The sequence below is a fragment of the Salvia miltiorrhiza genome, chromosome 1 (assembly GCF_028751815.1).
Source record: "Salvia miltiorrhiza cultivar Shanhuang (shh) chromosome 1, IMPLAD_Smil_shh, whole genome shotgun sequence".
NCBI lineage: Eukaryota > Viridiplantae > Streptophyta > Magnoliopsida > Lamiales > Lamiaceae > Salvia > Salvia miltiorrhiza.
The window spans coordinates 45839918-45861083 of record NC_080387.1 but is presented as its reverse complement, the minus strand read 5'-3'; the positions used below and the strand labels follow the sequence as shown (position 1 = coordinate 45861083).

General features: G+C 35.3%; 3 protein-coding genes across 6 annotated transcripts; 2 read left to right on the top strand and 1 right to left on the bottom strand.

The window, feature by feature from the left end:
- Positions 1–2027: 2027 nt before the first annotated feature.
- LOC130986457 (GATA transcription factor 21-like) lies at positions 2028–3527 on the top strand. 2 transcript variants are annotated; one of them, XM_057909874.1, is made up of 3 exons: positions 2028–2545; positions 2634–2903; positions 3030–3527. In XM_057909874.1, the coding sequence occupies exons 1-3, from the start codon at positions 2396–2398 to the stop codon at positions 3330–3332; spliced, it is 723 nt and encodes a 240-aa protein (XP_057765857.1). In that variant the 5' UTR covers positions 2028–2395; the 3' UTR covers positions 3333–3527. The 2 variants fall into 2 exon arrangements, with proteins under 2 accessions (XP_057765857.1, XP_057765866.1); XM_057909883.1 differs by having other exon boundaries at positions 2159–2545; positions 2679–2903.
- Positions 3528–10963: 7436 nt separating this feature from the next.
- LOC130986447 (uncharacterized) lies at positions 10964–13756 on the top strand. Of its 2 annotated transcripts, XM_057909859.1 has the most exons (3): positions 10979–11281; positions 11953–12734; positions 13277–13756. In XM_057909859.1, the coding sequence occupies exons 2-3, from the start codon at positions 12578–12580 to the stop codon at positions 13585–13587; spliced, it is 468 nt and encodes a 155-aa protein (XP_057765842.1). In that variant the 5' UTR covers positions 10979–11281; positions 11953–12577; the 3' UTR covers positions 13588–13756. The 2 variants fall into 2 exon arrangements, with proteins under 2 accessions (XP_057765847.1, XP_057765842.1); XM_057909864.1 differs by lacking the exon at positions 11953–12734 and having other exon boundaries at positions 10964–11281.
- Positions 13757–14949: 1193 nt separating this feature from the next.
- LOC130986434 (potassium channel AKT1-like) lies at positions 14950–20062 on the bottom strand. Of its 2 annotated transcripts, none has more exons than XM_057909841.1 (11): positions 19558–20062; positions 18397–18762; positions 18258–18315; positions 17836–18162; positions 17496–17741; positions 17308–17406; positions 17165–17197; positions 16887–17072; positions 16473–16664; positions 16319–16394; positions 14950–15995 (listed from the first exon to the last, which is right to left on the bottom strand). In XM_057909841.1, the coding sequence occupies exons 1-11, from the start codon at positions 19731–19733 to the stop codon at positions 15184–15186; spliced, it is 2571 nt and encodes an 856-aa protein (XP_057765824.1). In that variant the 5' UTR covers positions 19734–20062; the 3' UTR covers positions 14950–15183. The 2 variants fall into 2 exon arrangements, with proteins under 2 accessions (XP_057765824.1, XP_057765830.1); XM_057909847.1 differs by having other exon boundaries at positions 18397–18781; positions 19558–19695.
- Between the last annotated feature and the right edge of the window lie 1104 nt (positions 20063–21166).

Genomic DNA, 21166 nt, shown 5'->3' with positions numbered 1-21166 from the left:
ATTCAAACTATAACAAATAATGAAAAGAAAAAAAATTCAATTACCAATAGGAAAATAGACAATTATACACAATTATTAGTCAACCAATTCATTTTAAAAATAAAAAAATAAAAAATAACAAGCAATAAAAATATTATAATTGGGAGACGATCCTTAAGACGTAATAATTTCTATCCCGTAGGGAGAAGATCCTTAAGAAATTAATACGCCTATCCCAACATATTAAATATATATATTTTTTAATATAAACAGAATTTATATAATTGTACATATAAAGCAATGCAAAATTTTGTTAATGTTTGGCATTTATTGACCAAAATAAAGCATCGAGATTATTAGAAAAAATACATCTAACTATATGTACAGGAAAACCTAAACCACAAGAGATAAGAATATTCTCTCAGTTCTCAAAATTCAACCTTTTCGAATTAGGGTCCTAATTTCTGGCAATCCTAATTTCCTCTTTTGCTTTCTCTCACGCACGCCACCATTCTGTAAATTTTTACTTTTTCTCTCCGGATTTGTTTGTATTTCCTTTTCTTCCTAAATTTGTTTCGGTCATTTTATGCAACTAAATTCCTTATCGCGTTGAATTCAGAAGTGAAAGAAAAAAAAATTACCTTGCAAGAAAAATACGATTTTTTCTTATTGTCTATCTCCGTGTTCACCCAGTTGGCTAGAGACTCGTGCTGATAACGTATTGTAATATCCCCTTGAGCAAGCAATTCCAAAGTAAAAAGTAGAAGATGCAGAGAGAAGAGAAGAAGAAAGAATAGACAGAAACCAGATTCTGTATTCTCATTAACCGTCTCTTTCAAATCCATCATATATATATATATATATGAATAAGTAATGTACAATAATAATAAATAATATTATTTACAATAATCATTAAATTTTGACATGCACAATAGCTACGCTGATCACCTTATAAACTCACAATTATTCAAAAATCATGTTAATACTGAAATATTTTATTGTTGTGAGATAATCGATCGTTCTCTGTGAAAAATGCAAGCGGGGGTGGAATATTTTACAAATTACCATTGTTGGATCCATATACACTTTAGGAGTATATTACTAGCTACAAAACATACATATCTTTTGTTTTGTTTCTTTTGTAGTGTTTTTTTTAGTTTGGGAAAATGATTAAGCTCGCATAGCCGTAGGGTCTATAGTCATTGACGTACGGAAGCAAAGATATATATGAATTTCGCCATATATTAATTGTAGAATAAATGAATAATATATGTAGCTAGCTAGGCGTTCAACATCAATTAATTTGTATACCTAAATTAATGCTAGCTTTTCACTTTGATTAACTGCATCAGCATGCCTACCTCCTTGTGTAACTATCAAGAGCTAAACACTCCCAATGAAACCAAACAAAACTCACTCACAAGTGTCATGCTATCTACCCATGCATATAAAATATCCTCAATATTTCATATATGTATATATCCTTAGTAATGAAATTAACATAATATATTACAACTAGAATCTTTGGAGAATTTAGGTGGTGAATCTTCGTCCACTATCTTCTCAAATCTCAATGTACTCATCAGGAAAGCTTGAGATCTTAAGAATTTTTCTAAATTTGGAGAAAGAAAATTAATTGGATGATGTGTAGCAGCAGGGCTCCGACACGACCACCAATACGCACCACTAAATAAATAATAGTATCCTCTAAATATAAACGCGATCTTAAAATAAGCATATTTTTGTGTATGTCACGTACATAGCTAGCTTATTTGGTTTAATTAATTTAAAACTAAATTATATCCTTACTTCGGTAGGTGTTTGGTTTGCTTAAACAATTAAAAGTTTGATTTCTTATAGCTAAAACACATGCATAAAAGGCACTAGACGCCTGCAGGCAGCAGAGTATGACTTTTAATGGAAAACTTAAATGATATATCCCTCAACCCCAAACGAATTTGAAATGACTGCGACCTAAATTCCTAATGTAATATATATAGCCCTCCAAAATATATATATATATAGGCTTGGCATAGAGCAAGTTAATTATGGAAAAGGCAGATAACGACTAAACTAACGGTTGTATATTTGAGGTTATACTAAACTTTTTATTAAGAGTGGATCTGTTAGCCAAAGGAACATAAAATAAGCATTGGTGTGTTAGAAATAGAAGTGTTGGAGATAGGGTTCTGTCGTGTGGTAGCATTCTGCTCCTTCCTTTCTACTTTGTCTTCTTTTGCGTTTTGTTTGTTTGGTTGTCATGATGTCACGTGAATGTCTACTGCACCCCACCCCACCCCACCCCCCTTCCCTTCTTTTAAAACACCTCTAATCATCAGATCATTTCCACTCCTTAATGTGATCATCCAACAAATTTGATTGATAGTATTTTCCTATCAACCTTAACCTCTCTCCTATGGAGCAAATGAAGGATAAGGAGCAGCAGCCGCCCTTCAACTTTGGCCTTGTTTCTTCCTCCTCCTCCTCTTCTGCTTCATATCGTATTTTCTTCAATCCAACTCAAGATCACATGGGGTTTTATCACCCCCAGTTATACCACCCCCAGGTATATATACAAACTTATTAACTTTTTTATTATTCTTGCATGATCTGTAGCATAAAATGAATCTATGTTGGAATTTGATCCGAATTAGGATGAGTATTATGGGTATGATAGAGGATCATCATCTTATGAGAAGGTCGAAAATGGGGTGAAATTGAGGGTGTGGAAGAAAGCTGAAGATGAGGAAGGTGGAGTAAAATGGATGAGGAAGAAGCAGGATCGCGTAGGTGAAGTTAAAAAAGTGATGCCTTCGTCTTCAGTGGAAACTGATTTGAGCTCATCTTACACCCCAATTAGGGTTTGCTCAGATTGCCACACAACCAAGACCCCTCTTTGGAGAAGTGGTCCCAAAGGCCCCAAGGTACTACTGTTTTTTTTTCTTCTTCTTTTTGGCATCTATATATGTCAAGTATCATACTAATTAATTTCTCTTTTTACATGATTCTATGTTCATAAATAAATAAAATGTTAATTTGTTGGTTTGCAGTCTCTTTGCAATGCGTGTGGGATTAGGCAAAGGAAGGCAAGGCGCGCCATGGCTGCGGCTGCCAACGGCGGAGGGGCGCCCTCGCCATCGACGAAGCTGGTGGTGAAGGAGAAGATGGGCAAAAGTGGGTTGAAGAAGCGCAGCAAACTGAGCGGTGGATCATCTAGTGGGAAGAAGATGGATTTCGAGGATTTCTTGATAAATTTGAGCAACAAATTAGCAATTCATAGAGTTTTCCCTCAAGATGAGAAGGAAGCTGCCATCTTGCTCATGGCTCTATCTTCTGGCCTCGTTCATGCCTGATGTTTAATCATCAAGTTTGATTCTTGATTCAGACACACAGACAGGGAGAGATCTTCATTCCATGTGTGAGAGAGAGAGCTTTAGTTTTTCTTTTCTTTTTGTGATCCATCAGTTTGTAGAAGGTCCACCACTTAGATTTTCTGGTGTTGATCGTTTTATGATTTTAAATAAGGAAAAATGAGTATTAATATTGAATATTGTGTGGCAAACCGTTGGAATGATTTGGACGGCTTCATACTTACTTAAGTGGATATGGATCACTTGTTCATCATCTATCATCAACTTACAATGTGGATTCATTCATGAAACCTTAATGATCTCCCATAAAATAAAATTAATCAAAATTATATTCCAAACCATACATATATAGCTCGATCTCAATTTTATATATATCAATATCATATCAAATTATATTAATTATTGTCTCCCTTCAACGATTGGGTAGGATAGATTTAGTTTCGATAATGAATGGATATTAATGTCTTGATTGATTGGATAGATTTGGTGTGAGGATCCATATATATATGAATATTGAATTCGATAATTAATTGTTATTACATAATTTAAAGATAGATTTGTTATATGTTTATGTAGTATACGGAAACATGGCATGCATGATTTTATCTGATCTGTAATGTTGTAGACAATGGGACAACGGTGACCCTCATCAGCTTGGTTCATATTAATTAATGTAACAACCCTTCTTCCTATATAGAGATGAGCTATATATCCCTTTTATTAATGTACAAGTGTATCACATATATGTATCAATTAGCGCCTGATGTATTAGCAATGATTTATCTAATTCAGAATTTTTAACCTAATCCTTGTATATTTGGTTAATTTACGATTTGCAGAGATTAGTGCAGAGACAGAGAAAGAGAGGGTATAAATCTAATTAATTTGTATATATAATCTTAATGCATGTGCGATCAGAAAACATATAGTATATGTTGTGGCAACGGGGGGACTGAAAGTGAAAACTTCCGACGCCATTGGAAAGCACATATTTTTTCTGTCTCAATTCAGTATGCCATATTTTTTATTTGGACGTCCCTGTTCAATAAACCATTTCTTAAAATAGAAAATCATACATATAACAAACACCTCATGCACACAACTCATTATTTACCTCAAATGTTAAACATAACTTATTTTTCTTTCACTGTGACAATAATATCTTCATTTCTCTCTTTTACTTTTCTTTACAAATTTACCCTAAAAAAGTTATTTTCTCTCTCTTATTTTATAATTTTTTTTTTTAATATTCGTGCCCAAATCTTATGGCCAGGGCCGGCCCTGACATTTCGGGGGCCCTAGGCGAAAATAAAAAAAGGGGCCCTATAGTTAAATAACCCCTACGTTCCGTGAAGCTTGAGCAGTTTCTTTTCGGCATGAGTTTTAAAATGTCAATATTTTGTGCGTTAAGTGCGGTAGGTCAAAAAATGAAAAGGTGAATATAGAGAAAAAAAATTCCTACAAAGAAAGTGCTGAAGTTTCACGGGACAACTCAAAAAGAAATACTGCTCAAACTTCGTAGGACAGATGAACTATGATTTTATCAATTTTAACTTTGAAAAACTTATTTCAGCTGAAACTACAGTAATCGATATAGTCAACAATATCCTATATGCAATAGAATCATTAGAAAAACAATATGAAAGTTTAACAAACTCAAGAACTTCGAACTTCATTTGTAGTAAACATATTTGTAACACTTGTAATTCAAAAAATAAATCTTGAGCATCAATGTCAAATTTATCATTATGTTTCAGGGCATCTTAAAGTTAACACAATATTAATTTATGCAACGTTTCTCATCCAATAAAATTAGTATCTTATGATTAGTAATATAAATTTATGCAATAGAGAGTCATTTTATGTTCTGTTACCATTTAAGATTAGGGATTTGGAATATAACTTTTTTTTTTATCTTGCTGTTGATTGCTGACCTATAGGTAGTGAAAGTTTTTTTTTTTTTTTTTTTTTAATTAAGGTATAACATTAGTATTGGATCTATGTTTTGGGGCCCCCAAAAATTTGGGGCCCTAGGCCATTGCCCCACTTGATACACACAAGGGCCGGGCCTGCTTATGGCCTATTAAAGTAGAATAAAAAAGTTGGCGATTAATATTATGGAAAATGAATGAGTATATAATATGGGGGGCCTGGGCCTCAGTCCGCTTGATTATGATGATACGAAACATGTACATGTCGATCGCACCTTTTAGTCTGTTTAAAAAGTCTTCTTTTTCCCCTGCAGAATCTGCACATACACCTCACCTCTATTATTGCATTTACATGTATCTCAATTAAAACCACATATATACAAATTTCAAATACTGTGTGTCTGCTTTCTTTCTCCTTTTCTTTTTTCTCTTTTCTTCACCACACTTCTCTTCTCCATTTTGAGGCTAAGCCTATTGTAGAAAGTTTCTAAACTCTTATATTTGAACTTATAAATGTGGGATTTTAATTTAAAAGTAAGTCGTTAATTAAAGCATTTACTAGAAACGATTCCTAATATTATATATATTTCCTCCGTCCCACTTCAAATGTCTCAAATTTTTATTTTTATTTTTTTAAAGGAGCTTATAAGATCCTAACATTTTATTTGGGGTGCAATAAAATTATTTTTTAAAATATTTGTCAAATTCATTGAAAGAACTAATTAATTAACTATATGTTTTAAACAACTTATTAATATTACAAGCTCAACCAAACACTCTAAATATCTAGTTACACAGATGTAACCATTTTCGACTCAAACCTATTTTTTTTTTTCATCTGGCCATCTTCAGAAATCAGACATTTATAACCATATAATTATGGTAATTATCATCAGAGTCACACCTTAGTGTATCTATTATAACTAAATTTAAATTATAATTAATAAAATATAGTAATTAAAAATTGATGAATTCTAATGGAAGTGAATGCACGTTCATCCGGATTTACACCAGTAAGGGTTGGACTTGGAAGTTCATTTCAAGCCCAGTCGTGCTGGGCTATGAAGATCAGCCCATTTTTAAGAATTATTCACCGCCGTGCTGCGTCACTAACATGCCCATAATTATTTTTTCTACGGGTGATTATAGTCCCAATATTCACTCTTTATGGCCGCTTATTTAATACTCCATCCGTCCCCAAAATAAGTTCCTCTTTGGGGATGACACGGGTTTTAAAGAAAAGTGGTAAAGTGTATTAATAGTGGAGAAAAATTTAGTATTGAGAGTGGTGAAAAGGTGAAAAAGTATTATAACTAGTATTGAGAGTGATGAAAAAGTGAAAAGTAAGAATAAATAAAATATTATTAGTGGTGGGGTAGTTGTCCAATAATGAAAAGAAAGAAAGAAGAACTTATTTGGGGGACGTCCCAAAAAGGAAAAAGATGAACTTATTTCAGGGACGGAGGGAGTAAATATTAAAATTATATATATATTTTAATTAAAATTATAAAAAGTATTTAAATATAATCAAATAAGCAAATCGTACGCAGACAAGACCTCAATACCACACAAAGGTGAAAAAATAATCGTACGCAGGTGAGACCACTACCCAAACAAAGCTAGAAACACTAACCACAAAAGTGGAAAATCTACAATACATGCAGGCGGGAATTGAATCTAAGACCTCTCACAAATGATAATCTTTGGTTGCCTCAACTTCGATACTTGAGCTAGGCCTAACTGACATATTAAAAATTTATACTTATTATAAAAGAGTCTTGTTTTAAAAAAATTAATTTGTCTATTATATCCCTCATATATACTTAATGTAAGGTCAATTGTATATACTCTCTTCGTCCACCAATTAAAGGCCTATATGAAAAAACACGGTTTATTAGTTGAGTGAAGAAAGGGTCCCACTTTTTAAGAAAATGTGTATTTTTATTAGTTGGGTGGAGAAAGGGTCCCACATTTTTGTAAAGAATCTTTGACTTTTTTGATTAAATAATGAATAAAAACTTACCAAAAATAGGTAGGCCTTGTTTTTGTGGACGGACCAAAAAGGCAAGTAGGCCTTGAATTGGTGGACGGAGGGAGTATTTAATAGTATATTAGACATATAATAAATTTAAATATATATTATGATTTACATTTTATATGTTAATAATTATTTAAGTAGTACTCCCTCCGTCCCAAACGAAATGACCTATTTCTTTTCGGCACGTAGATTAAGAAATGTGTATAAAGTAGATAAAGTGGGTTGGTGAAAATTATTTAAATATTAAGTGTAGAGAGAGTGTGTATTGCCAGAAAAGGAAACAGGACATTTCGTTTGGGACAGCCCAAAAAGGAAAACATGACATTTCGTTTGGGACGGAGGAAGTACTACTATTTGGTGAAATTATAATTAAACTCATCGGATATACGGTAGGAATTCTCCTATGATCTACCTGTGTTCCCATGATTATCATATTTTTAGGAAGCTAAAAGAGAGTTCTATTGGAAAAAGAGAGAGAGAGTGTACCGTTTATTTCAAGGTCACGGGTATTTATAGGCATTACAACTGAGGACAAGATAGTAATTTTTCAAAGTCACTTTTTTCGTGCGCTAACCACCTAACTGACTAGGCCTATCATTGACATATGTCTTGTCGGGTCCTTGTCTCCCAAATACAGAGCCAGCTTTCCAAGCCCTCCTCTGGTTCTCTCATCTGAAAACCTGTGGATGCTCATCTTCTCTGGACGAACATCTCAGTTAGTCTGCTCTGGAAGGTTGCTTCGGACTTCTCTTCTCTGCCCAATTTCTGCAGTTCTCTCGAACTCTGCTATTTATGTCGGGAGTGATTTATTCTGCCTTAATACGATCTGCTCATCCACACTACTTTGGTCTGCCCAGTCACGCCACGTGTCCTGATCCTAAAGGCTCACATACTTCACTCCTCATCACTATTCATTAGAACTCTTCATCCACATCCGTTAAAACTTTTTATTTAATAAATTTTAATTACAATATAAAGGATTTGGTTATTAATTTTAGGGTTAATTGCCGTTAAATCCATATACTTTTTCAAAATTCGGCTTTTTCCCATGACAAAAAAAATCTGAACTAGAATCCATCAATTGGAACACTTATAGTAATTTTCCCCCGCGTCCGTTTTTCCCCCAAATATAATCCGAGCTGGCAGTTGGAGATCCAGCGTGTCATCATTGTTCGTTAAATGAAACGACGCCGTTTAGATTTAAATAAAACGACGTCGTTTTACTGTGCTTGTCTGTTGAAAATTTAAATCCAAAATTAAGGGTTTTGCTTTATTTCCAATCGATAGGGGAGACGAGTTGGGGTTCTTCAAGAAACCTCGAGATACTTGAGCCTGCATGTGAACGCCTTCCTTCTTACACAACCATCACCAAACACTGCGACAAACCGTCACTATAACATTGATGCACTTATCTCCTTCTACGACTTGATCAGAGGGCCAGTGGTTCAAAATTATCACTACCGTGTATTTTTTTTTCTCTCTTTCCATTTAGCATGAACTGGCCTCCAGACTCGCTCTGGCTGAACTCACTGCTTGAGCTTGACTTCTCCACTTGATTGAGGGTCTACATGAACATATTGGCGTCGCTCTTCAAATTGAGGGTCCACAATATTGGATTGGCGGTCTTGATGGAGATCAAGCTCTCAATGTCCAATCAGATGTGGTTCTTGTCGGGATCGTTGAAGTGGAAGTCGAGCTTGGAGTTGAATTCGACGACAACCAAGCTATTCTTAGTTTGTTATGAGGAGTTGACAAGGTCGAGGTAGCCATCAGGGCTGCCAAAGAAGTCTGGTTGTTAGGGTAGAAGAAGAAGGTGAGGCGTAGGTAGTTGTTGTGACTGCTAGAGGTCTAGTTGTTGGGAGGAAGAAAGAAGGTGAGACTCAAACGGCATCGAAATGAAGTTGTGGATAAAAAAGATCTAGTGGAGATGCGAAGAAATAGAACCCACTAAAACATTTTTATTTTATTTTTTTGCTTTTACAATTGAGGGTAGTATCCCATTAGACCATCTCCAATGCTACTTCAAAATAGGTTTAAGACGGTCATCCAATAGGAGATGTTTGACTTTACCTTTCCTTCACATTCGACTGGACAAGAACAAAGCGTCAATCGTTATTTTAAAGCAGCATTTCACTCCAACCATGCATTATTCTACGGTCTACTGGGTGTATTAATGCAATAAACAATGTTGCTCTATTAATATTTAATAGAGCAACATTCATTGTAGTATTTTGTTTTTATTTATTATTATTGTTGTTGTTATTATTTAGCGTAGTGTTTATTCTGCATTAGTTACAATGAATTTCATATATTAATAAAAAATAGATAATTAAAAAATTATCTTTTAATTTTTTTTTCTTTATGTATAATAGAGATGGCTGAAGGTGGAAATGGAATTATGTGCTCATTTCCGCCACCAAATGAGTACTTGTATATCGTTTTTGGTCTGTCCACCAAATGAATACTCATTTCTTTTATTGATAAGTATACCCCACACAATTCACTCACAATAAAAATGGGACCCTTATCCCACTCAAACATGCTTAATTAATTTCTTAGAACCCGTTAATCCCAAATGAGTATTTATTTGGTGTGCAGAGGGATACTATTTAGTGTAATAGTGTCACACTTTTGTATTATAAGGTTGGCAATTGGAGATACTCTTAGTCATTTAAGGTTAATTGTCTGATTTTTTTAATTTGGTCAAAAATATAGTTCATAGTTATATTTGGTTTTTGAGGCATACGTCAGGTCCTCAGGGTATTTGGACTTTTTCCCTTGATGAAATGTTTGGTTTGAATGATAAAACATGATTGATAAAATAATTCAATTTAATTCAATGCATTTGACTAACATGATGAGGCCTTCAAGACATTTTGTTTGCATGATTAGGCTTTTGATGAATAATTCAGCTCACATTTTAATCATCTAATTAGATTATTATTTATCAATTAAAATTTTAGTTGATTATTTAATCATACTTCAATCCTATCAATAATATCATTTTTATTTATCGCATCCATTAAATCAAGCGTCTCATAATTTAAAACCATTTTAATTTTGATTGAATTTGCAATAATAAGCAAAGACTTAGAATATGCTTGGTTTAATTGATAAAGTAATCCAACTTAATCAAAGGTTTGATTTGCATGGTTGAATTTGCGATAGATATCTCAACTTGCACGGTGAATTATTTTATTAATTATGCATTATCATTCAAACCAAACTCCTCATTAAAACAAGAGGTTTTGACAAATAAAATCACAAATTATTGCAATTTTAATGTGACTTTTGAAGTCTAACGAAGTAAATCACTATCTTTTTAGTTTTTGCAATTCTATCCCTCAATTTTTTTTCGATCACCAGAGTGTTGAATTGGAGCCTAGGTGGATTAATAAAGACAACGTCGTTTTTTTGAGACCTAAACGACAATGTTTAGTACAATCTACAACATAATTTTTAATATTAAGCAATTTTATTGTAAACAATATCGTAGATGAATATAAATCCACATAAACTCGAAGTTAATAATTCGGCAATCGAAAAAAATTTGAGGAACGTGATTATAAAAATTGAAAAGATATTAATTTAATTAGCCATACTTTAAAAAGTCACTATAAAACTACAACTTCAAAATAATTCATAATTTTATTTGTCAAAATCCCTTCAAACATACTCCTCTTACTTACTTTCTAGAACTAAATTAAAGTCCCAAATTTTCAACAAAACATCTCCTAATCATTTCCTTTTTCAAATCAAAAACTAATTTACTGCAAAATCCCAAGCCCTAAATGCAAGGAACATTCAAGTGGTAGTTCAGTTGTTTACATTCCGTTAACAAGGAAAAAGGGAAATGGAGGGGAGCCCACATGGAAATCAAGTTCAGGTTCCAAGTGAACCTGCTGTGAAACGTTTCAGGATTCTTTGGCGTGTTTTTCTGATTTTCAACTTCGGCCTTGGCGGTGAGTATCGTTTCTCTTCTATCAACAATCGTTATAATCTGAAAGTCCATTACGAAAATTCTGTTGTTTCTTAGTCATTTTAGTTTATTCAGCGTTCTTGTGCTCTGATTATGGATATGTGCACTTGTTTGAATTATGCTTGCTACACCTTCAAATTTATTCTCCATAAAAGTATTTATGTTTCCAGATCGGGACTATGCTTCCAGATTAGGGTAATGTATAAATCTGAGAGTTTCAGATGAAAATTACAGTCTGGCTTGGTAGATTGATCCGGTCGCTCATTTGATGTTTCTTCGTTTTCTTTAATGTTTCAGTGCAGCGCATTTTGAAGAAAATCACAACTGAAATCTTGAGTTGACTGCTAATTTAAGTATCTGTATTTCCATGAATTTTTGCTAAAGCTCAATGATGAGAACCATTTCCCTTTTTCTGGCAACGGGAAATGCATTGACATTAATTGTCCTTAATGCGGTTTGAAATTTCATCTCTCAAGTAGTGGATGCATATCTTTCCCTATCTTGGTGGGTTTGTAGAACAGTCTAATAACAACAGCTTTAGATAGTAGCCCTTTTTTGTGCAATTTTTGCTCCTAGCTGGTGATTCCCATTGGCAGTATGGAGCTATGTATCAAGAACGAGTTTGAATAATTTTATGATTTTCCATTGTGTCAGGAAGATGATTGTGAAATCGAGCTCACTTTTGTGACTTTCATTTGGTATTTGACTTAATGAAGAATTCAATTTGAATGGTGCCTTAAAAAGTGTGGCCTTTCCTTGCTACAGCCTCTGATTCATGAACTAGCGGAGTTGTGATGGTTGAAATATATTGTGGAGATGCAAGTTAGAACTGACTGCTATGCTGGGGGAGATTGCTAATTCTATGAGTGTGTTGGTAATTATTATACTTTGCTTTCATAGTTGGGTAAAGTGAGGGGTATGTCATGGTTTTTTGCCATGGCTTGTTATATTCAACCTCACTGAAATAAGAGTTGATAGGACCTGGACCAGCGATGGCTTCAGATATGGTTGTTAACGAGTTATTATGGAAACTATTGGTGGCAAACAATCATGCTGGTGCTAGAGCTCCTAGTATCGCCAGAAACTAGGTCGTGTCATAGTATGACCATGATTATGATAGCATTGCAATGGAAGAACTACAGTCAGTTAACTAAGTTTACAGTTGCTGAAAGTAGATACTACTATCTGATGCCTATATCATTCATGATTATGTCTAACGGCTTTTGCTTTGGCCGGAGAGGGTCATAGGATATCTGGATAGCATGTTGCTGAAGATTTTATGGCCTATGTATGGTCTGGAATCAAGATAATGATTAAGGTTTATGGCGTTTCTGTTGTCATGAAATTGGGGAGATCTGTTAAGCCTTTAGTAGCAGTGATTGGTTGCATTGTTTTGTTGGTAGCGGCATCAATTTCCACACCTGGGAAAAAAAATGGTGAGGTCTGCATTGAATTTTTGTTTTGAGTTTCTGGAATTTCAGAGGTGCAAGAATGCCTGGCAGATCACATTGTTTAAAGAAGCGATTCATGCTGTTACGTTCTTAGAAGACTCTGTGCTGTGAAGGGAATGACCACAAAAACAAAATGACTAATAGTGAAGTTGGGAATAATAAGATGATTTAGCATAGCAGAGACTGGCAGAAAGTGCAGATGTAATTGTTGTGGTTTGTAACATAAACACTCAGGTTCACGGAAGATATACTGATTGAATGCGATTAAACAAAAATGACACTTAATGCATTGCTCCATTACTCGACTAGCTGGCGTGTTTTGCTTGTCCACGGCAACTGGCTCCTCTTGCCAGTCAGATTGTTTTCATGAAATTTATCCATGCGGTGTCCTATTCTATTAGAAAGAGAGACTGGGAATGACCAACTTGTTCTTGTGTCTCCTGTGCTCTTGATTTTTAAGTTATATGGAGCCATTGATGAATGATGCCTCAGAGGGATCTGATATTTGTTTGTTTATGTATTTGCAGCTTACATGTTTGCACAGGGCGGTAAGAAAGAAAGAGCGAAACAAAAAGCCATAGAAGAGCCTCATCCCTCCCCTCCTACCGCAGTGACTGCCCCTGCCCAAGAAGAGCCCATAATCATCACTCCCCCTGTCGAAAGGCCCGTGCCAGTGCGAAAACCGGTTCCCGAGGATCAGCAACGTGAGATCTTCAAGTGGATATTGGAAGAGAAAAGAAAGGCAAAGCCTCAAAACAGACAAGAGAAGAAGCGTATTGATGAAGAGAAAGCGATTCTTAAAGAGTTCATTCGTGCAGAGTCGCTTCCAAAGATTTGATGTCTAGTGACCATATAGTGCTTGTTGTTTGTCATTAGATACGCTGTAATTTTTTAAGCATCAAAAACAACATCTTCATCATTAGACTTGTAAGAAAATCAGAGATTTTATGGACCTGAGGAATTGTTTATTCTTTTGTTCATTGGCTGTGAATCTATCACTCTAGAAACCACTGTGTCATCTGAAATTTTCTTTTATTACAATTTGCAGTCTAAATTCTTGCTTTTCAAGCAGACTTTTTGTTTACCCCCAAAATCATCATTTAGGTTATTTTCATCATTTTAGGAGTGATAGTTGGATCTAGTTGTTCAAGTTTACATAAAATGTTCATGATCTGAGTTTCTTCTTCTTCTCCTTCTTCTTTATTATTATTATTATTATTATTATTATTATTATTATTATTATTATTATTATTATTATTATTATTTCTTCTCTTTTTTTTTAGTAGTTGGAATATAGGAGTGAGGATTGACTTATATAGGTGAACAATCGCTATTACATCAGTGCAACTGAATTATATGTAAATTTATTGAAATGATGCGTACTTCATGTGAGAGTAGAATCAATATTATTCTTAAAAGATAAGCTACAGCTCATATATTATTCTTAAAAGATAAACTGAAGCTTATCAATTCGCAGTTGATGTGTATTTAGTTATAAACATAAGTTGAGGTCAAGAAAAGATATTTTTTCACACAAAGTTCAAGTTGCAGGCGGATCCAGAATTTTTAAATTGGGGATGCAAAAAATAATCTTATAAACACTGGCGGAGCTAGGATTTTTTTGAGGGAGTTGAACTTCTATGCCCCCGATTTTTTTTTTTTTGAGGCCTTCAATACATTTTAGACATTTTTTTTTACTAAAATACAAATATAATAGTAATAACTTTGCATTCGAAATGCAAAATGTATACTTTCAACTTTTTTGTTTAATTAAGAATTGAGGTAATTGATTGATTAAATGATGGGTTTGATCAAAAGAATGAAAAAAAAGAGATGATGAGCTCTCTTTTTTAGTTGGGGCAATGGAATTTAAGATTTTAAAAACTGAATTTCTCTTTTATTTTGGATTAAAACTTTTAATTGGTGGTGTAAAAACTAAATCTAAAATAATTTATATATGAATATTAATACTACTAATATTTTTTTTGGGGGCAGCTGCACCCCCATGTTCCTATCTGCATCCGCCATTATTCATGCAGTATGACAAAACAAAAAGGAACAGAGGTCAAAAGACAATTTTAACTCGAGTGGCAAACAGTAATTTTCCCAACTACTAATCATCCTTCAATCAACCCGAACCATCATACAAGCATCAAAATTAGATTTGTGAGTTGACATGTTCCCTAATTACAAGTTCTAATTCCTTTCGAAGTTCCATTAGGAGTAACCATATCAGTGAAAATAATATTGAATAGTTACATTATTATTTAAACCGGCGGCACGCAGTTATGTCGTCTCTAACAGCATGCATGCCAATCTAAACAAAAAGAATATTAATAAAAAAAAAAAAAAACTAATAAGTATATTTCATCACATGGAAACAATGTGATCACTTGGTAATCACTCATCCCCGTGGACGTCAAGTTCCCGTCGATCACTCGGTGGCGGCGAAAGCCAAGCGATCGCCGTCTCTGACCACCTCGATATCATCAATCTCAGCTCCCCCTTTGCCCAACACTCTCACAAAGGAAGCACCATATCTCTTGGCACCCATCTCCTTCAGCTCTTCCAAGCTACCGGGGCGCACCACCAGCTTCCCGCCAACATCTCCCTTCTCCGGGCAGGTTACCGTGATCCGGGCGGGCGCCTCTTCCACCGATGACAGCAAGGTGTCGTCCCCAGTCTGCGCTGCCGCCTTCATGATCCCAAACAGAGAGTTGTGGTAGCTGTTCGTTCTTCTCCTCCTTGTCGTCGTCCGAGATCTGCCCCACGATCCCTCGTCTTGACTCATAGGCGACATGACCGGATCGCTCTTATATCGTCCCAAGAAGCGGACCCCACTGACGCGTGCTTCGTCCACGTTGGCGGCGATTCCCTTGAATGAGGCGAAGAGCTCCTTGATGTCGTCGTGGCCTTGCTGCTCGGCTAGGTCCCTCGATGTGAAGCCATTTTCGTCTGCGACGTCGATGTTGGCACCTTGGTCGAGGAGAAATTTCACCATTTCGATGTTGCCTTCACAAACGGCCACATGAAGAGCTCTGCGCCCTTCGTGGTTCGGCCACGTCACGTCGCCGCCGTGACGGACTATTTCTTTGAGAAGATCCAAGTTGTTCTGCTCTGCCGCTGTGCAAGAAAACAGACCAATGTCGCCGGTGGATAATTTGGCGCCGTTGTCGGAGAGTAGCTTGATGACCGGTTTGTGACCGCCTAGCAAGGCCTCCCACAGTGGTACACTTCCTTCTGAATCTGCACAAAAAGGTGTTCATGGCGTTAGTGGGATTAGATGAAGAGAAAAAGTACAAAGTGGACTAGCCGTACACGTGGAAATGTTGCAACATGTTCTTTTCCAACAGCTATAATTTCGATCTATGTTGTAAACCACAAAAAATCTACAGGTCATGTTTCTTGTGTCGAGATTTAAAGGTCGTGTTAGTAAATTAGAAAACGAAGAAATGGAGTTATTATATGCAATTAACAAACTAAGATGGTTTATAACAAATTTCTAGTGTTAATTTTGACACTTGGCACCAAGCAAATCAATGTTTTTTAATGGGAAAATGATTAATTACCTCTGCAATTGGGATCAGCCCCAGAATCAAGCAAGAGACGGACACAATTCTCATTTCCTTGAGATGCTGCAATGTGCTGCAAGCGATAAAGAAACGCACAAAGTGTTTTAGAGCCGAGCTTGAATCAGTCGATAAAATAGAAAAATGTGCTCACCAGAGCTGTTCTTCCATTATTGTCTGTTTCATTTGGATCAATACCTCTCTTCAACAAATGATGCAACAGCAAGTCATCTCCTCTGAGTGCTGCAAAACATAGGGTGAGCAGATCCATTCTTCCGCGTGCAATCATGTTCTCGATCTCCACCAGAATCCCCTCCATTATCGGGTTCTTCACTTCCTTCAAATGCTGCCAACAACACATCCCATTGCTTTAAATGTAATGGAGCAACATGAAAACTAACACAATTTTGCTTTCTTCAGCGAGTAGAAATATTAGCCAGTCGCCATCTCAACAATTGAAGAAACCATTTGCTTCTTTCTTTGTTCATTTGATAGTATATACACACTTTTGTATGAGACCCTAGAGAAGATAAAGATCATATCCAAAGATATATATCTATATACATACCTGCAGAAGGTTGTTCATGATTATTGTCCCATCTCCAACATTGGCTTGAACGATGTTCAAAAATGTGGTGCGGTTCAGCCTTAATAGCTGAGTTAACCTCTTTGTTCTCACTGTGAACAGTTGAGGCCTATAACAAAGTACACCAATCTCTCCACAAAGCTCACCAGTTCGCGCCTCGCCAATAACCTGCATTTTTTTTTTTGCAGCAACTATCATCAGTCTTGTTATGGGTAGAGATATTTATCAACAAATATTTTGAACCCTTGAAATAAACTTGCCTGTTGAACTCCATTTTTCATAACCAGTAGCTCCTGTAAAGCAATTTATAGATGATGAGATTTGAATATTCAACACAAGGTTAAGATAGTACATAATGAAAGAGAAATCGTGAGGAGAGAAGGTTTAGGGATCCAATTTTTACCACTGCCCCAGTGGCAAGAATATAAAAGTCGGTGGGTGTTTCATTCTGCAATATCACATCTTCTTTGGGAGGGAAATACTCTGCCCTCATCTCGGAGACCTGTAAAAAACAGAGTGGTTTATGAGGATGACAAAAGTGGTGAAGGGAAAAACAAAGAAAGCAAAGTTGAAGTGTTAGGGTGAATTTACTAGCTGGAAGAGTAAGTCGTTGGAGACTCCACGAAACAAGTAGACCTTATCCACCAGAGAGTAGAAAAGGTAGTGTGAAATACTCGACCTAATGGCCTTTGGAAGTGAATCGAGCGTCTCTTGCTGTTGCAGCCCCTCGGAGTTGGTTCTAAACTTCAAGGACAGATGTGAGAGCATCTGCTCTTGAAGGCGAGAAGGCAGTTGGTTCCTCTGTGAAAAACTCGTGGCAGCTTGAATCGTATCTCTCTATTGTTGGATCAAAAAAATGAACATAGAAATCAATAAACTCAATCCTCAAATTCGCCATATTTCCAATTGAGTCTTGGTAGAAGCTACTTACATAGTGCCTGGTCTTACTAGTGCCATGGACCACCAAATTGGTCATATTTCCGATCAAATATGCCGTCAGTCCAAGGTTGAAGAGCATGTAGAAGACGGTAAACACCATCTCCTTTGCATTCACAGCATGCAAATCACCATAGCCAACGGTGGAGAGGGTCGTGATGGACCAGTACATCGAAGTAACATAACGAAACCATAGGCTCAGTTGGCGGAAATCAACTCCAGGAGGCATAGATTTACCGATCCAAGTGTTTGTTGGATCATCATTATGAGCAGCAAGCAGATAATTGAAGCAACCAGCACAATGAACAGAAAAAACAGTAACCTATACGCAACAAACAACGGAATAGTTCAATAACTATATCAATGTTTCTTTATCCATAAACTGATCAATGAGTCTATAAATTATAGTGTACTTACACATATAAGCTTTGCACACCTCACCCAAAAGTAGTTGAAGTTTCTATTCTTCTCCATTCTGTTTTTGAGGTAGAAAAAGAATATTAGCCAGCAACATAACATGGGGTTCTTAACATGAGATGAGAAAGTATATTTTTACCTAGCAAATAAGGCACTAACTCGTCTGAGACGCCAGAGACGAAGCATGTTAAACAAGCCATATTCCCTCAAAGGCCTTGGGGAGATGTACCAAATAAGTTCAGAAGGGATTGTGGAAATCACATCAAAAGCCAACCAAGAAGTTGCATATTTCCTTGCAATCTTCCCACGATTGTCAACGAGAAGATACGTGCTTCTGTCCAAGTACGCTACGAAGAATGTGAGGATGATATCAATCGCGAAGAATCCATTGACAACATTGTCCAAGATAGACATAGGCCTCCTTGGTCTATCAAGAAAGCCGAGCTCAAACGGAGACGCCCAAGCCGTGTAGATAACCAGAATAACCAGAAACGCCTCCCAAACTCTGTCATATCAATCCAAGCCTGATGTGTTTTCAGTAAAAAGCAAACTATCCTTTTGAAGCAGAGGATTGTAAAAAAAAAAAAAAAAAGATATTTTCATTTAAACATCCAAATTTATTTCATGTGTAACAATAAATTTCAGCCTCCATTATACAAGGTTGCAAGTCACTTGTTTCTGCAAGAAAATCCTCTCTATATAGATGGCATATTCCAAGAAAAATGAAACGGAAACGAAAAATAATAAGAAAAGTTTAATGAATATATTGCAATACAGAGAAACTATGTCCCTCCATTAACCATTGATAGAGCATGCAAGATCGTGTATTTGGAATAAAAGGTGTGAATTAGAAGAATCCGAATCTTGAAGAAAAGGGGATGTTGATGTCTTAATTGTATGCGAAAGATTCGGAAAGGAGGTAGGTGAAGCACGTAGTGTAAAAGCACCACAAAAAAAAGTTAAAGTTGAAAATTCATTGAAAACGAATCAACGCAGATTTTGCTGGGGTTTAATTTTGACCAAACAGACGTCGCAAAACAGTCAACTAAGCAAAGCACTCACTGTTTGAAAAAAAAAAGAAAAAACATAGTAAAAAAAAAAAGTACTCAATTCTAGAGAGTATTTCGGCTATATCCCTGCAAGTGCAACCAACAATCTGAATTGGGGAAAACTCATGATTTTTCAAATAACAATAAATTATTGATAAAACAGACAAGATTTATTTATACTATTATTCTACAAGAAGTAGTAAAACTAAGCAGAAGAAGAACATGCAAAACATGTAGAGAGAGAGAGGAACCTGTAGCGGCGATCATAAGGAGAGAGAACGAAAGAGCGGAGCTTGATTCTGCGATTGCTTCCGGCGCCGAGAGCGGGAAGAATGGTGGTGGAGAGGCTGTAATGGCTGCCGTCGCGGGAGAGCTGGTCAATGTCGGGCTGCCATGAAGCTCTTCTGTTGGTGAAGGAATCCTCCATTGTTATGGTTATGCAGAGAGAGAGAGGTAATGGAGATGTATATATAGGTGTGACGGCAGGCAGTTATGCGGTACGGGAGAATCAAGGGTGTGTCAAATATTTTATGCCTAAATATTAATATTGTTGGTTTATTCTGTCCCCACAGCCACGATACATCCTTCGCTCTCAACAAACCTTGTCTTCTGCCGTTGGGCTTTGGGACTCAAATCCACTCTTTCTTTCCTTCCTTTGACCCACTGTCTTCTCCTATCTTCTTATTCATTTTTTTCCATATTAATACTCCTTTTCTCTATCTAAATTATTATCGTATTTTTTCTATTTATGGTTTCTACCAAAACTATATTGTTTTCCTTTTTAGAATATCTCTCTAGATTTTACTCCTATAAATAATTTTTATTTACAAAAATAATACTTTTGACCCACATCTAATTTAAGATTAACCATTCATTTTAGACCTAATCAAACTCTTTGTCCATCACGTAAATCAATATTACATTAAAATTTGTGTCATTCCAAATTACCATAATTTTAGTGGACAGAGCCAGAGGGAGTAATGTTTATTGTAAAATTGACAGTTATAGTTATATAGTATGTGAACCGTTGTTACAAGTTTAAGCGCTTATAAAAAATTGGATGATCAATCCTGATACAGTTATTAATTAAAAATAATTAAATAAATTTAAGAATCAAGTTACAAAAAACGTAGCATTGGGTGTCTATTTATTTGTCGCCCTAATTTGTGTCACGTCAATTAATTCAAATCGCGTTAAAGGTCAGTTTATTCATTTTCGATTTAATTTTTTAAAATGAGAGTATGACATAAAACGACGTCGTTTTGTATTATATCATTTAGAAAAAAGTAAAATATAATTACACGGTAATACCCGATGAGTCACGTCATAATTATGGGAACGGAAAAATGGATGATGTGGGACATGTTTTATACAAACCAAATAATTTAAGGTTTTTAAAAATATTTCTTATAATTTGAAATATGCTTGATAAAGCACATATAATTTGGAATTTAATATGCTACTTACCCTAAAAATTATAAATTAAATGTTAAAAATAATTATATAATTATAAAGGGACGTTTGCACAATACTAGTTTGAACTAATCTACTTATTTACTAAAATATATTGAAACTTCAAAACAGAACTAATATGTAAATAAGAAATATTATCTCAACGTTTCAGCTTATTCTGTCTCAAATATCCTCGGATCCTCGAATATTTACGTGTCGGGTTCCCTAATTACGCTTCTTTTTCACTTTTGTTTAAATATATATATTTAATATTCTTTCTATACTTGAAAAAATAATTATTTTTACTTTTTGACACGTTTACAAAAAAATAATCTCTTTCCATTTATAAATATTACCCAACAACATATCTAATTTATTTACTTATTATATCATATGATAAGCCTATTT